At 50.7% G+C, this 14165-nt stretch overlaps 1 protein-coding gene across 1 annotated transcript in view; it reads left to right on the top strand.

Moving 5' to 3' along the window:
• The window catches only part of LOC104348377 (acid-sensing ion channel 2), a 500557-nt gene that overhangs the window by 470999 nt on the left and 15393 nt on the right, over positions 1 to 14165 (top strand). Inside the window, exon 3 of the mRNA XM_086477915.1 lies at positions 9132 to 9259. Coding sequence (XP_086334041.1) covers positions 9132 to 9259 — 128 coding nt within the window. The remainder of the gene's footprint in view (positions 1 to 9131; positions 9260 to 14165) is intronic.

Here is a 14165-nt window from a genome sequence, read left to right as displayed (position 1 = left end):
CTGGGGGGCTGGCACCCCCGGCTCTGGAAGCAGGGAATATTTCTCCTGTCCGGAGGGACTCTCTTCTTTCCTCGCTCTGTATTTCTGGCAGCAGCTCCCAGGGACAGAGGAGATACCAGGGTGTCTCTGACCATCTCCCTGATTTTTTTGGCTTCCTCCCTCCCATGGTCGCACTTCCCTGCCACACGTGATTCCCAAAGGATGCTCAGGTGGGAAGGGAATTTGTTTTCCTTCTCCACCAAGAAATGATCAAATAAGCAGCATAACCTGGCAGGAGCAACCCTCCCTGCCCTGGCATGACCCCACCAGTAAAGCAGGTTACGAGACACTTGTTTCCCCACATTAACGATTAAAGCTTAAGCTTAATAGGAGAGGAGCAAGGAACTGAAATATTCATCTGCTGGCTCCTCGCCGTCCAGCAAAACCGCTTTAACAGCTGAGGGCTCAGCTTGCTGGAGACCTGCCGTTTTCTCCTGCCCTGTATATTATGTAAGAAGCTTTTTAATAATATACGTTGAGACATATGGCCCCTCAGATTTAGTATGCAAATGCAATATGCTTAACTAAAAATAGCAGATATGCTTAATGTAGTTTGTTATAACACCTTCTGTTACTTGGTGAGTAATGAACCACGACTGCGCTTTAAAGAGAGCTTGGAATGGAGTGAGCAGGCAAAAACCTCCACTCCGGGCTTGCCTTTTGTAGTGAGGGAGCTCGATCATGTCCCATCTCCTGCCTCTTCCAGCACTGTGACCGGGTAATTGAGTAGAAGATACCCAGATAAATGCTTAGAGGGGGATTAAGTGAAGAATTGCTGGTAGGAAAGCATTGGGTCCCAACTAGGTGTAGTTGTTGCCTTATAGCTTGGAGCCTTAGCTTGGGTTTCGGGGGTTGTATCCCATATTTATTAGCCCAGTTTACGCTGTAGGAACTGCACAGTAGTTAAATCCCAGCAGTGCCAGGTGAAAGCATCGGCTCTGTGCCCTCATCCGTTGGGATTGTACAGCAGAGGTTTTGCTGCTGCTTTTCCAGCCTTTGGGCCATGGGAAGCGTGAGAAGGGTGCAAGGTTCACCTCCTGCCCTTCCCAAATCTCCCTTTCAGCCTCCCTCTTGCAGGCTCTGTGGGCAGAAGGTTCTCCTGTCTCCTTTTCTTCCTCTTCTTTTTATGCAAATCCCTTCTTGCCACTGTTTCTTGCCAAAGCAAAGAGGAACAACAAACGAGGTGTCATTTCGTGGTGACGGTTGGGTGACAGCAGTGCTCCTGTCCCCTGCAAGGCAGTCGAGGTGGGGAAGCAGCCCTCCGTGTTCCTGTCACAGCCCTGAGAGCCGGACTGTCTGCACCTGTCAGATACAAGGAGATGAGGTTTTTAAAAGTATTCTTTCATTCAAAAAAAGAAAAAGGGGAAAAAACCCTCTGAAATACTCTGACTGTGTCCCAAGAGATAAAGAGGAAGAGTTGATTTACCTCTGTAAGCTGATAGCACCACCTTGCTTGCCTTTGTCACAGGCTGGTGGCCTTTCATGCTGGTGGCTCTTTCAGGAGCAGGGCTTTCCCAGAATAAATCTTTAACCTCTCACACGAAGTACCTGATGACTTTCTATAGTGGAGCTTGTCTCACGGTGCTTCTACACTGCTCTTCATCACCATCAAAGCCTCCAGTAGCCTTGAGATCACCACTGGTGTGCTGGAGCCACATCTACCTGGGTTGTCCAGCTCCTGGGTGATGTCTGGGGAGGGTCTCAGATCACTTTCCAGCTCCGTGGGAGAGAATGAGTTGGTCCATCAGGAAACGATCCTTTTCCCCTGTTTCATCCCAACACTGATTATTCGAGAGGAACAGGGGAACATGAAGTCCCTGTTGCAGATTATCAGCAGGACTTTGAAGCAGCAAGGTTTGATTTCGTAGCTACAGGGAAGGGTTTGCAGAGAGAGAAGCTGATTACCTTTATTGGTTCCTTAGCTCTGAAAAGGGAACGCCTGAATTTCCCATTGGGGCTTGGTTGTGCTTATCTGATCCTATCGTAGCTGCTTATGGAGATGAAGGAGTTACCTTGGCTCAGTGGAGGGAAGTTGCAACACCTTGGATGTGTCTCATCCTGCTGTAGACCTCTCCCTGGGATGGGATGAATCGTTCTGGAGCTGCCTGCCTTCCTCCTTTGGTGACAGGAGAAGCCTGAAAATAGATTTAAGTGCCCAGAGCTGGGCACAGGGCTTGCCCAGAACTTGTATTGGTGCTGTCAGCAGCAGTGAGGCCTCCAGCAGCAGCAGCAGGGACCCTGGGGGTGTCACTGCACCATCCACAAGACCCTGGTGTGGACCATGGCAAGGAGATCGTGTTGGAGAGAAAAGACAGTGCAAAAGGTTGCGAAGGGGAACAGCCTTGGAGGTGGTGTCCTGCCTTTTGAGCTTCCAGCAGAAAGGGGACAAGGTTGAGAGACCTGTCTTTAAGAATAAAGGGCTGGGTGGTCTCCCATCAGTCCTCTATGTGGGACTATAACCTGTAGATTACAGGACTTTCCATCCTGTCACCCTCACCCTAAATGCAACATACAACTCCTGGGAAGCAGTTAGTGAGGTTTTCCCCTCTTCTACAACAGGGGCTCTTCTCCCGCCACACACTCAGGAGCAGCCAGACCCCTCCGAACCTTGGCCAGGTGGACAAGAACACAATGGTCTCCCCGTTCCCCTGGCCACCCTCACATGGTGGCTTCTGTACATTTCATTTGTCCTTCTGAAATGCAGGTGAGCAGCCAGGCTGGGTTCACCCGCGCTCTGCACAGCCCCGCTGGGACTCTCGCTCCTGCCGCATCCGGGCGGGACACATGGTATTTTTCCCGGCAGCTGCCAGAGCCGGTGGTAGGCGTCTCATTTTCATCCGTGGGGACATTCATAGTCCTTGATTGCTCCCGAAACAGCAGCCAAAGCACAGCCCGCGATAGCAAAACACAGGACAAATTTTGAGCGACTGGTTTTTAGTGGGGAAAGTTGCGTCAACTCGGTCGCCTGTCAAGCGGATGCTATCAAACCTCCCCGAACCCTGTGGTAAATACTCTTATTTCAGCTTCACTTCATCCTGTTACCAAGCAACTTTAAGTCAAGCAAAACACGAGGCTTCCACAGAAATCAGAGCATGCACAGCGGAGTGAAACTGGTTTTGCTGGCATTAAACTGGTTTCTTTATAATTTCACATTTTTTCACTGTAGGCTTGCGGGTCCTGCTTTCTTATACTTACGTTTCCATGGTGATTTGGGTTTGGGTTTTTTCATTTATAAATTTTTGTGTAGGAAAAATGTGAATGTTTGTAGGGCATTTGTTTAAGATTTCTGCACAGATACAGCCTGGTCAAAGCGGCAGTTGGCTTCCCCGAGTCTGGGACCACAAGGCAAGTCCTCTGGGTCACGGCAGGTCTCGGCTGCCCCACTGGTGTGATGAGCCCAGCGTGCTCAGGAGGTGCTGAGCTGCAGGCACAGACCCTGGCGGGTGATTTGAGGACACGCAGCCAGGTCCCACGTGCTGCTGAGCTAAGTGGGAGGCGTGCGGGAGGGACGCAGGAGGGATTTAGGGGGTCTCTGGGTTGGGGGGAAGGAGGACATGGCCATGGTGTTTTACACACACAGAACAACTCGGGGTGCTTGGCCCCAGTGCTGGGGATGCCAGCCTGCCCCGGGGGCTGAACGGGGGGTGGAGGATCGTCGTTTCCATGGCAATACTGAGCAAAGGATGCCGTAAAAACTCGAGATGAACCTCGACATCTCACAGCATCTTCTAGGCATGTCTGTGCTGCCACGGCACCCCCCCTGCTCCTGGGGAGCCTTCCTCCCAGAGGGAGACAAGAAACCGTGGTCTCAACATACCCTTCGTGGATGCAGTGCAGCCGGCGCAGGGATGAACATCTGTGCTGCCTTCCAGATGTTGCGCTTGGCGCTGGCCGCACCCCTGTGCCCCTGAGACAGTCCCTGTCTTTGCACCTCAGTAATAAACTGCGGTGTTAAACCGCGTGTTGCGGAGCATAGAAGAGGCACCGGTGACTCTTCCAGCCCCATGGGTTAAGTAGTGACGTTGCTCCCGTTGTACAGATGGGGAAACTGAGGCAAAGGACAGCAAGAGCCTGGGGAGACGCCAAAACTCCCAGCTCTGTGCTTACTTCTGCACAGCGCAGGAGAAGGCTTATTTCCCAAAATAAACCTTTAGGCCACCTTGTAACACAGTCATAATGTGAACCAGTTGAGAAAATACCATCTATTTTCCTCAGGCTGAGCCGAGCGGGATCTTCTCTGGTCTCCTGCGAGCAGGAGTATCTTCCGTGGAGCTGCCAGTGCCGCCGGCAGAGCTGGCAGGTGACGGCTCCAGCCAGAAACTACTCGTGACTCGGGCTGCATCTTCAGTTCCCAATAAATTAGTGCTGAGCACAGCTTTAGATGTTAATTGCTGGAGAGAAGTGGATCAGTTTGGACATAATAGGGCAGGGGGAAGAAGGGTAGCTCCGTGCCTTTGGCAGCAGTTCTTACTTTAATTGCAGCTTCTTGCATATTCACGGGGATGAACTTCATAGCCTGCACCCAAGCGTACAGTCAGCTGGAGCTTTATTAAGATTTTTCGAGCAATGCTGTAAGCAGAAAGCCCTGACAAAGTCATGGAAAGCCAACGCCAGAAATAGAAAGCTGTGCAGTCTGCAACATATAATACTCTGCAGCCAGCTTGAAGCACATGCTGAATTAATCCGCAATTTAATTAACGCTACTCTAATCCTTCAGTGAAAAGAGCAGCTCAGGATTTGTTTGGAAACACTGTCCTGTGTACAGTAATGTAGATTACTGTATTTAAAAATGCAGTCATCAAGGAGGTTTTGTTCTATTCCCAACCTGGGATGCGCTAAGAAATGAATTTAAGGCACTGTGCTCTGAAAAGTGGGATTGGAGATAGAATGGAGGTCTGTGGTTGGGCTTCCCAACATCACAGAATTAGTTTAAAAGCCATAAGGTACCCCAAGTCACTGGAATTTAGTTTTAAAGTTTTTCTGGCATCTGAGCCAATCAAGGGTTTTCAGGGTTATTTTTCGCCCCGTTGATGTGTGATTGCAAGAAACAGGTTTAAGGAAATAGCAGCAACAGCCTGGACCAGCACTCAGCCCTGTGCCTCCAGGAGGTACCGCTAGAAAAAGCCATTCAAACGGATGCTAAAACTGCAAAAACTGGGAAAACCATGGCCGGGACGTGTTTCTGTGGATGTTCACACCCCTGGTTGCACCTCTCCAGTCTCAGGGTGACAGACAGGGTTTGCTCTGCCCAGGGACATTGATTTTTGCAAGCAAAATGCACCCAAACCCAGATGATCTTGTGCTTCTGGGTCCTGTGAGATCTTCCTTTTCCTTATGCTGGCAGCAGATATTTAACCCACACTAATAATTCTCAGCCCCAGCGCAGAACTTGGAAACGTTTAAGATGCAGCTAATGAGGACTGGTCTAGGCATATTCCATCAAAAGGTTTTGGATTTGGGCTTTTAATTTTTCTCTCTTAGTGGAAAACAGCTATTTTTGTAGAAAATGAATTTTTAGGACAAGTGACAGGTTTTTCAAAGCCAGTTTCGTGTTTATAGTTTCATCCTCGCATGTGTTTCTTGCAGGGAAAACAATAAATGCTGCCTGGCTTTTGGCAGCTATGCTAAAAAAATGCTGTTTCTTTTGCTCCTCTTGTTATTGTCAATGATGGAAAATAATAACTGCATGTTTTAAAACCAAAGTTTCTTCTACGGTGTAGAAAATGCCCTCCCCGTCCCTGATTACAGCTGGCCACATGCCAGGATTTTCTGTTTAAAATTGCAAACCCTGTTGCTTTTAAGTCTCTTATGGATATTTACAGGCTGTATCTTGTTTGCTTGATATGGATGTACGGGGGGTTTACGTGCAGATGGACCTGGGCACAGCACCCAGTCATGGGAAATATGTAGAATTAAGTCAGAGCTGAACAGACCCGGGGCAGGTGCAGAAATGGGCAGAATAATTTTGGATGGAAAATGTTTCAACAAAATAGTTCCCGTTGCCCAACAAGTTAGACTAAATAGAAGCTTTCTCCTCCAACTTGTCAGGTAATTACTGAAGGAAGCATATGGTATCTCCTCTGAAGTGTTGGAAGAGGATCAACACCAGGCAAAGCGATGGAGCCGTGTGGGATCGGTAGGAGTGGGCGTCATGTGGGAATAACAGGATCAGGATTGAAACTGGAGGAGTTGGTGGGTGCTCGGGAGAGGGTTTGAACCCGTTCTGGCATGCCTTCACCCCTGGGGCTTGGGCACCGGCGTGACGACTTGGCTGCGGAGCCCAGGGCTGCCGAGGTGCTGTTGAGCAGTGACGAGGTTGGATGGGGATGCTCTGCCTTGCCAAAGGTTTTGGGGAAAGCTGGCTCGACCTTCAGCGCTCGGGTGTTTTGGAGGGTCAGCACTGTGGGGGTGGTGTCAGGAGGAGACCCTCCAATGGGACCCCCAAATGCAGGGCTGGAGCAGACAGCGAGAGAGCTTGGACATGTCAACATCCATCTGACATCCCTTGGAGCAAGGGGAACCCAATTATGGCTGAACAAGGGAAAGGCAAATAGCCCTCCGTCATGGGAAGGTGGTGGGGAGTGATTCTGGTCGTGGTCATTGGGTCTTGAGCAGAAGTAGAAGCCAAGAGCAAGGATGGTCAATGCCAGTCTTGCTCTGGGAGGCTTCAGTGTAGGGAGAAGCCAAACTAAACTTATACTCTCTGTGCCAATATCCCACCAACATGGGATTCAGAGGACATGCACTCAAGCTCCACCTCTGCCACATGCCACCCCATGCAATAGCAATGCTCCATGGCCTGAATCATGACTTTGTTTCGATACCAAAAGCACTTTTGTCACGAGGAGGCAAAAATAAATGATTACCTTGCGTGGCGCGTTACAGAGCCGATGCACAGGCAGGCAGATTCGCATGGGCGCCCAAGGCATCAGTCGATGGGAGTGTGTGTTCAAGAGCCAGCCTTGCAGATCAATGCATCTCTGTTAAAAGTCCAACTCCCAACTGGTTGGAGCAGAGCCCCAGCCGAGCACGTGGAGAGCTCGCTGCCACCCCAGAATTTCACAGAAGTATGCACGGCCTGGGGAGGTAACTTTCAATAAATACTATTTATCTTCAAATTGTTTTCCTGTGCCTTAGTTAGAAAAGCTGGGCTTTAAAAGGTTAAGTAGTAATAGCCTGCTCCAGCTCCTCGGTCTGCAAAGGCTGCTGAGATCAAATGCTTGAGATGTGGAGGTGCTGCTGGTAGACAAGTCACTGCAGGTGCAGAGCGTGAAGTTTTGTGTAGCCAACGTGTGAGAGGGGCTCTTTAAATATTGTTTGTTCCCAAAAGCTGAATGAAATGCGTGGGTTTTGGTTTGTGGTTGGCAGGGAGGGTTTGTTTGCTCAGTAGGGGATGAAGGTGACAGCAGTGCGTCTGGCCAGGGGTCTCCAGAGGTCTCTGGTCCTACCTTCTTGGACCAACACTTTATTGGTTTGGTGGTGACTGTGCCCAGCTGAGTGTTGGCACCTCAGGGGATGGTTTGCTGTAAAGGAGGTCGATCTGAGCGCTGGACAAATCCATGCATAAGCTCATTCCCACCTGGGCAGTCTCTGGCTTCGTTTGCCTTGGGAGCCACCGGGTGAGCAGGGTCCAAGAAAGTTCTCTTGGGGAGAGGAAGGCTGATCCCTTTGCTGCCTGATTGCATCAGCAGTTGCATCCTCTTAAGCAACGGGTTTCTGAGATCTGTAAACCTCATGTCATCCAGTATCACCTTATTCTACCCTTGTCCTTCTCCTCTGCCCATATCATCCCATGATCTGTTGTCTTCTGCTGTTGTCTCCTGCTGCACATCTTTGTGCAGCCCCTGGCGTAACAGCTCTGCGGCTGCGATTCCTTGGTGCTGGGTTTCTGCTAGTGCTTCGGATTGAATACAGTGCTGTTGAAATTTGAAAGGCATAATAAAATTGTAGAAAAATACCAAGGAATAGTAAGAAAATAAAGAATGATTCATCTTTAAACAGAAGCTCTTTAGATGTGGTGGTGGCATTGCTGGCCACAGGCTTGGGTTTGTATTAAGTGGTACCTCAGTTTTTAGGCCAAATTATGCATACTTAACAACTTCCTTTGCAAACCAGCCCCCCACCCCTTAGTCCCATGCTCTCCCTCTTGTTTGTTGGAACGTGAGGCCGTAGCAGCCATAGTAGAGGGAGAAAGGTTACGTGCCCCAGCTGTGTGAAGATGCCTGTGTGATAAAAGGAGCCCAAAGTGCTCATGCAGTGACACTCGGGTCTGATTTGCATCCCATTAATTCTGCTTCAGAAAGTCTCTTTTGGGTTGGTTTTAGCTTGTAGTGGAAGAGGGGGACTGACCTCGAGTTACTTGGTATTCAGCGTAGATTTGGGATGTGGAAACCTCGCATCACCCCGTAACTTGGTGATGTGTCTGAGCCCCGTGCACTGCAAATGCCTTTGTTCAGCTTGGAGCAGCTTCAGCTGCCGAAACCTCGAGCTCCTTTGAATTTAACACTCTTTGGTTTTGTTATTTAATTACTGCTTTATCTCCCAAGTGGCCTTAGGCTGCGTCAGGGCAGGGACAGCGGAGGTGGGGTGCACCCATGCTTTCAGCATTGGAGTCCTTACAGATAGCAGAAACGTCTCTGTTTGGGGGCAGGAGGAGTTTATTTGGTTTAGTACTATGGGAATGCATTCTGCAACTAAATACCAGCTAGAAAGTAGGTGTCACCTCCTGATTTCTCTAGCTTGGAAGTACAGCCCAAGCTGGAGAAACCATGAATCTCTGTGTTACAGGGAGGGTGAGCCCTTGGCATAGGCAGCAGTGTAGGGACCAGGAGCCTGGAGATGCTCTTGGTCCTGATGGGCAGCAGTGGTGGTTTAGGCTGAGTCCTGGGCAAACGCTGCTGCTGGGTTTTCTTCCTCTATGCCCAGAAGTCTGATCATCCAGATGGAGCACTCCAACTGCTTATCTCCTGCTTTTGAGCAGCACAGATCTACCAGATACAATTTGCCACGGAGGGGCAAACGCACCCATGAAGGTGAACACCATCCCACCCACCGCAGCCCCCTAACACCCCTCCCCCCACTTCTTCTTCCAGAGGAAACAACGTTCGAAGCTGGAGTTAAAGTCCAGATCCACAGCCAGTCCGAGCCACCCTTCGTCCAGGAGCTGGGGTTTGGGGTGGCCCCTGGATTTCAGACCTTTGTGGCCACCCAAGAGCAAAGGGTAAGTCCTAATTTTCATTTACACACCAAGATCCCTCCAGTGGGTCCATATGAGAGCTTGCTTCTATGTACCGGTGCCCCCTGAGAGGCATCATCATCATTAACAGCTATTTTCAAGCCTTACTTCAAATTGGTTGGGATGAGGGCAGCTTTCCACCATTGCTTCCCAGGCATTGCCACAGTCCTTGTAATTCTGGCCACAGAAGGGACTTCATCCCTGCTAATTTCCTTGCCTTGCTCTCCCGTGGTTATGGTTCAGCTGTGGCAGTTGCTCAGTGTGTTGGGTACCTTCCAACCTGCCAAGTTGGCTCCGCACGCCAAGGATATAAAAAGAGACAAGAGTGTTTCATTGTGCAGCTCGGCATGAATCCTTTCAGGTAACACAGAAATAGTCACATTTTTTCTTATAGACTGTGGTGAGATGCTCATGGCTCAGGATGCATCACCATCCCCGAGTCCCGACAGTGGCACATCATCACGGTGCAGATGGATGTGATGTGACATAGCATCATTAGACCCAAATCCTGATTAGGCATACGGGAAGCCAGCCAGCGGAATAATTTTTTCCCCCAGCTTGGCCCCGATGCTTTCATTCCTAGCCCTCCTGCCTCATTGCCTGTCTCATTTTCCTCCCTGCTCTTGCATCCACCCTCAAATGAGACATAAATCAAGTTGAGGAAAGTGAACACGAGCTGTTGGAGGGTTTGCTCTGATTAAAACCTCCGTGGAGATCAGAGCCGCAGTCGTTACACTTTGGCTCAGAGCAATGTGAGGAATTCACCACCAAATATAGCATTAAGGCATCTCTCCGTGGCCTGCGGGTGCCAAAATACACCTGAAGATGCTGCATTTCAGCGAGCCTGGATGCAGATCTTCTCTCCTTCATTACGGCACGCTTGTGTGTAATCATCCAGGAGATAACGAACGGTGTGGGTTCCCGGTGGGCGAGCGCCAGGTGGAAACTTCTCAATTAAAGCAGAGAAATGTTTCGCTGTTGTCAGTTCCTATCTTGTGGGAAGTCCGGTGGGCTGGAGAAAATGAGCAGCTTTATTAGTGCGGAGGGCTCTAGTTCGGAGTGTAACACCTTAGTAACAGCGAAGGCAGAGGGCTCTTTCAGGGGCTGAGGCAGCAGCTGCTGAAGTCCAAAGCAGAAACGGGCTTGGAAACCCGTCATGGGCATTTTTCATGCCCGTTGCCTTGACACAGCCCCTCCCGTGTGTCCCCGACATCCTCACCTCACTCTGCGGCTGCTTTCTGCTACCCCAGGGGCGCCAGCAGCATTCAGCACCGCTTACATGGGGCGTGTGCGAGATAAAGAACCTGGAAGGATGGAAAACTGATGGATTCCTGTTGGCAGTAATTACTGGGCATTGAATGCTATATCCATCCTCTCTCCCAGGGGCATCTCCTGAAGCAGGCTGAGGGTCTCCACACACCGAGGTGGCGGCGCTGGGGTCGGCCCCATGCCCGTAGCTGCCATGGGCAGAGGCAGCGCAGAGCAGTGGGGTCTGGATACGGCCCTGGGGTAGGGCTGGTGGCTGGTTATCCCCCACAACGGCTGCCTGCGGGAGTCCTTCCCGTGCCAGCACAGGCGGCTCGCAGACCCCGAGGAGAACAAGTCACTTGCCAAAGGTCATGGTGGGAAGTCAGTGTTGGAGCAGAGGGTCCCATGTCAGACTGGAGAGAAGGAGGAACTTGTTTACGATGAGGGTGGTGAAACACTGGCCCAGGCTGCCCAGAGAGGTGGTAGATGCCCCATCCCTGGAGACATTCGTGGTCAGGTTAGACGGGGCTCTGAGCAACCTGGTCTACTGGAAGGATGTCCCTGCTCATAGCAGGGGGGTTGGACTAGATGATCTTTGGAGGTCGCTTCCAACCAAAACTATTCTATGATTCGATAGTGGAGCCAAGGGTCCTGTGTTGGGTTTTGCATTTCCATCCCCAGCGTGCACATGTGTTCGAGCGAAGCCCTCTCCTCTCTTCTCAGCAGAAAAGAGCAGGATTTTTGTTCAGCAACTTGTCAGCTGTGAAAAATACCTCCAGCAGAATCAGCACCCATTGAGTAAGTCCGCATTAGCTCCAGAGAAAAGCTAACCGTGGTGACGCCGAGGCCGACGCCCGAGAAGGGCATCGCCAGCCGTTTGCACGGCTGTGTGCCCCGTTAGCTGGCAGGCAGGCAGCGCTGGGCCGGGTATCGGGTTGTGCGGTGCAGCTGCCTGATGCTGAAAGAATTTGGCAACACCTCCTCGAATCGAACTTGCCTGGCAGCGCGCGCGGTAATTGGAAAGATTTGTCTTCCTTAAACATCCCGGCTTCAGCAAGGCTTGGGAGCGTGGCTGGGAGCTGGAGCCTGCAGCGAGGATCTCAAGGACTTTGTTTTAAGATAGAAATAGCGTAAAAGCTGTAGACTTTTAAGACAGCTGCTGTAAATCTTCCCCATCCCATTGCCAGCGTTAACTATTTCATTTTTTGTATTAAAAAATTAGATTTCCTATCAGGAAGACAGCCAGCTGAGAGAGAGGGAGAAAACCCAACCCTCCCCAAACCTCTCCTTCCAGGCAGGGAAGATGTAGAAGATGACAAGAAAAACAGATCTGCAGGGACTCTTAGCTCGAGTATGTCCCCTCTTCTGCGGGTTTTGCCAGGGTTTTGGTGCTGGGAGAGGGAGGGACACGTAGCTTGGGGCCAGGGATTCTGTGACTGGTTTAAAATTACACCGCAGCCTGCAGCATCTTTACCCAGGAGACCCGGAGGGCTCTTCAAGCTGCCTGCCTGGAGCAGCGTTCAGCTCCCCGAACGATGCTGCCTACCCCAGCCCCTCCTCTCCAAAATGTCATTTTTTAGCCTAATTACAACCATTACAGCATACACATGCTACTGCCTCCTCTAATTACCCCACAGGGACCGCCTGGGCATCACGCACCTTCTCAAGCCCTGAATGCACATCTTTTTATTCAGACCCCTGATTTAGCCTTTTTTTTTTCTACTAAACCTCCGCATCTGGGGCAGGCACGTGCTGCTCCTTCAGTAAGGCAGAGCAAAAGGTGGAAAAACCCATGAACATCACCTGGAGGGCTGAGTCTGGCCAGTTATTGGTGTTCTAAACCATGTGTTTACACTGTGAAACACAAATGGAATGATTCTCTGGCTGGAGGGGAATAGAAATAAAGAAAGAGAAGGTCGTTTCATGTCTCCCAGCTCAGAGCAGCCCCTGTGTTAGTTACAAGCACTTCTTCCAGTGATGAAACAACAGATGGGGAATTGGGCAGGATGGCCTTGGTGCGGCGGTGGGAGCCTTGGATCTTGGAGACGGGCTTTGACGTGAAGGGGATCTATTCCTGGCTGGGTTAGAGGCTTGTGGCTTTATTTCTGGCTCTATTACTACGGCTATAGTCGTGCTCAAATCTATCCCTTTGTCCCCCATCCCAGTCTGGAAATAAGAGTATTTACTGGGCTTTACTTACTGATCTCCTGCCTTTCCATGTATGCAGCGGCTTAACACAAGCAAGGACTTGCATCTTGGTGACAGGCTGATAAGTCCTGCATTTTTATACCAAGAGCTTTCCAGAAGTCCCTTGTCGAAAGCAAACTCTGGCTCCATGATGGTGCGTGATATTATTAAATCGCCCTTTAAAATTAGCTGTCAGTCTAAAAAAAGGAACAAAATCCATTTTTCTTCTCCTTCTGCAGTGGCTGGGCCCGCTGACTCCTGCAGAGTGACACTTTTAAGGTACATTTACCAGTCTGGAAACTGCATCGTTAATGCAGTAACGATGTCGTGCTGGTTTGCATTAGTAGTAAGAGGGACTTTGCACTTGTGTCGGTTGTGTGTGCTGAGTCAGCAAAAGCAATCCTGCAAAGGCAATGCCAGCGGGAGGCTTCCTCCATACAACGTGGTTGTGGGGTTATATAGGCCAAGCTGTTTCTTTGCTGTGGACTCGTGGCCGAAGGCAGGTGCTTTCTGTCTGAAACCTCAGACCGAAGTGACCCCTTGAAGTTTAAGGGGAGCCGGGATGGAGCTCCCTAAAGCGACGCAGGAGGCAGCGCAGCAGAAGGCAACACACGACGGACAGTTGCAATTAAAACAAGAGTGTCTTGGTGGGGGACGGTGGAAAACGTCCTCTCTGGGTGACTTTCCGTACACCACGGCAGTGGCTGTGTCTGAACGCAGCGTGAAAGGAGCTAGAGTGGTTTACCTGGATGTGTGAGACCACAGCTGCTGTTTTGGGGGGTTTCACACGATTTTACATGGGGAGAGCCGGCCGTGGTCCCTGTTGCGCCTTGCAGCAAGAGATGCTCTGGTCGGGCAGGGGAGCGGTTTCCATGGCAATTGCTGAGTCTAATGAATAAGGTTTGTTTTCTCATGAATGGGCAAAGCCCTGAGCTGCACGGGAGCTGGCTCGGGGCACGCTGTGCCGTCACCCTCCAGACGGGTCCCAAGGGAGGGCAGGACCACCCCATGCAGGGCAGTGCCCTTCAGCTCCCGCTGCTCCTGGCTTTGGAGAGAACCACCTTGATTTTTTTTCCTTTTCCTGCCTCTTTTGGGTGAGCCTGGTGCTATAACAAGCCTCTCCAGACCTTGTGTCGTGCGTGGCCTTGGGGAGGCTGCAATATCCCCCATACCCCTGCACTGGACCACAGCACCAAGGCATGGGTGGGCACATTGGAAATTATGTTTTCGAGGGCTGATCCCCTGGAGAAGGATAAATTCCTCCTGGATTTGGCTTCTTTTAATCCCCTTTTCCCAGCTGGCTTTTACAGCATCATGGCTGCATCTCGGCAGCATCACCCGAGCCTCTCCCATAGTGGATGGGATCAGGTAATGTTACTTCCCCAGCTCAGCTTCTCCCTGCTACGCTGTCGGCATGGCACGTTAGAGAAGATGAAAAGCGCACTAAAAATGGCAA

Source organism: Leptosomus discolor, chromosome 25 (assembly GCF_034619465.1).
Source record: "Leptosomus discolor isolate bLepDis1 chromosome 25, bLepDis1.hap2, whole genome shotgun sequence".
In the NCBI taxonomy this organism is placed as follows: domain Eukaryota; kingdom Metazoa; phylum Chordata; class Aves; order Leptosomiformes; family Leptosomidae; genus Leptosomus; species Leptosomus discolor.
The sequence above is the reverse complement of the archived record's forward strand: the minus strand, read 5'-3'. Positions and strand labels throughout refer to the sequence as shown.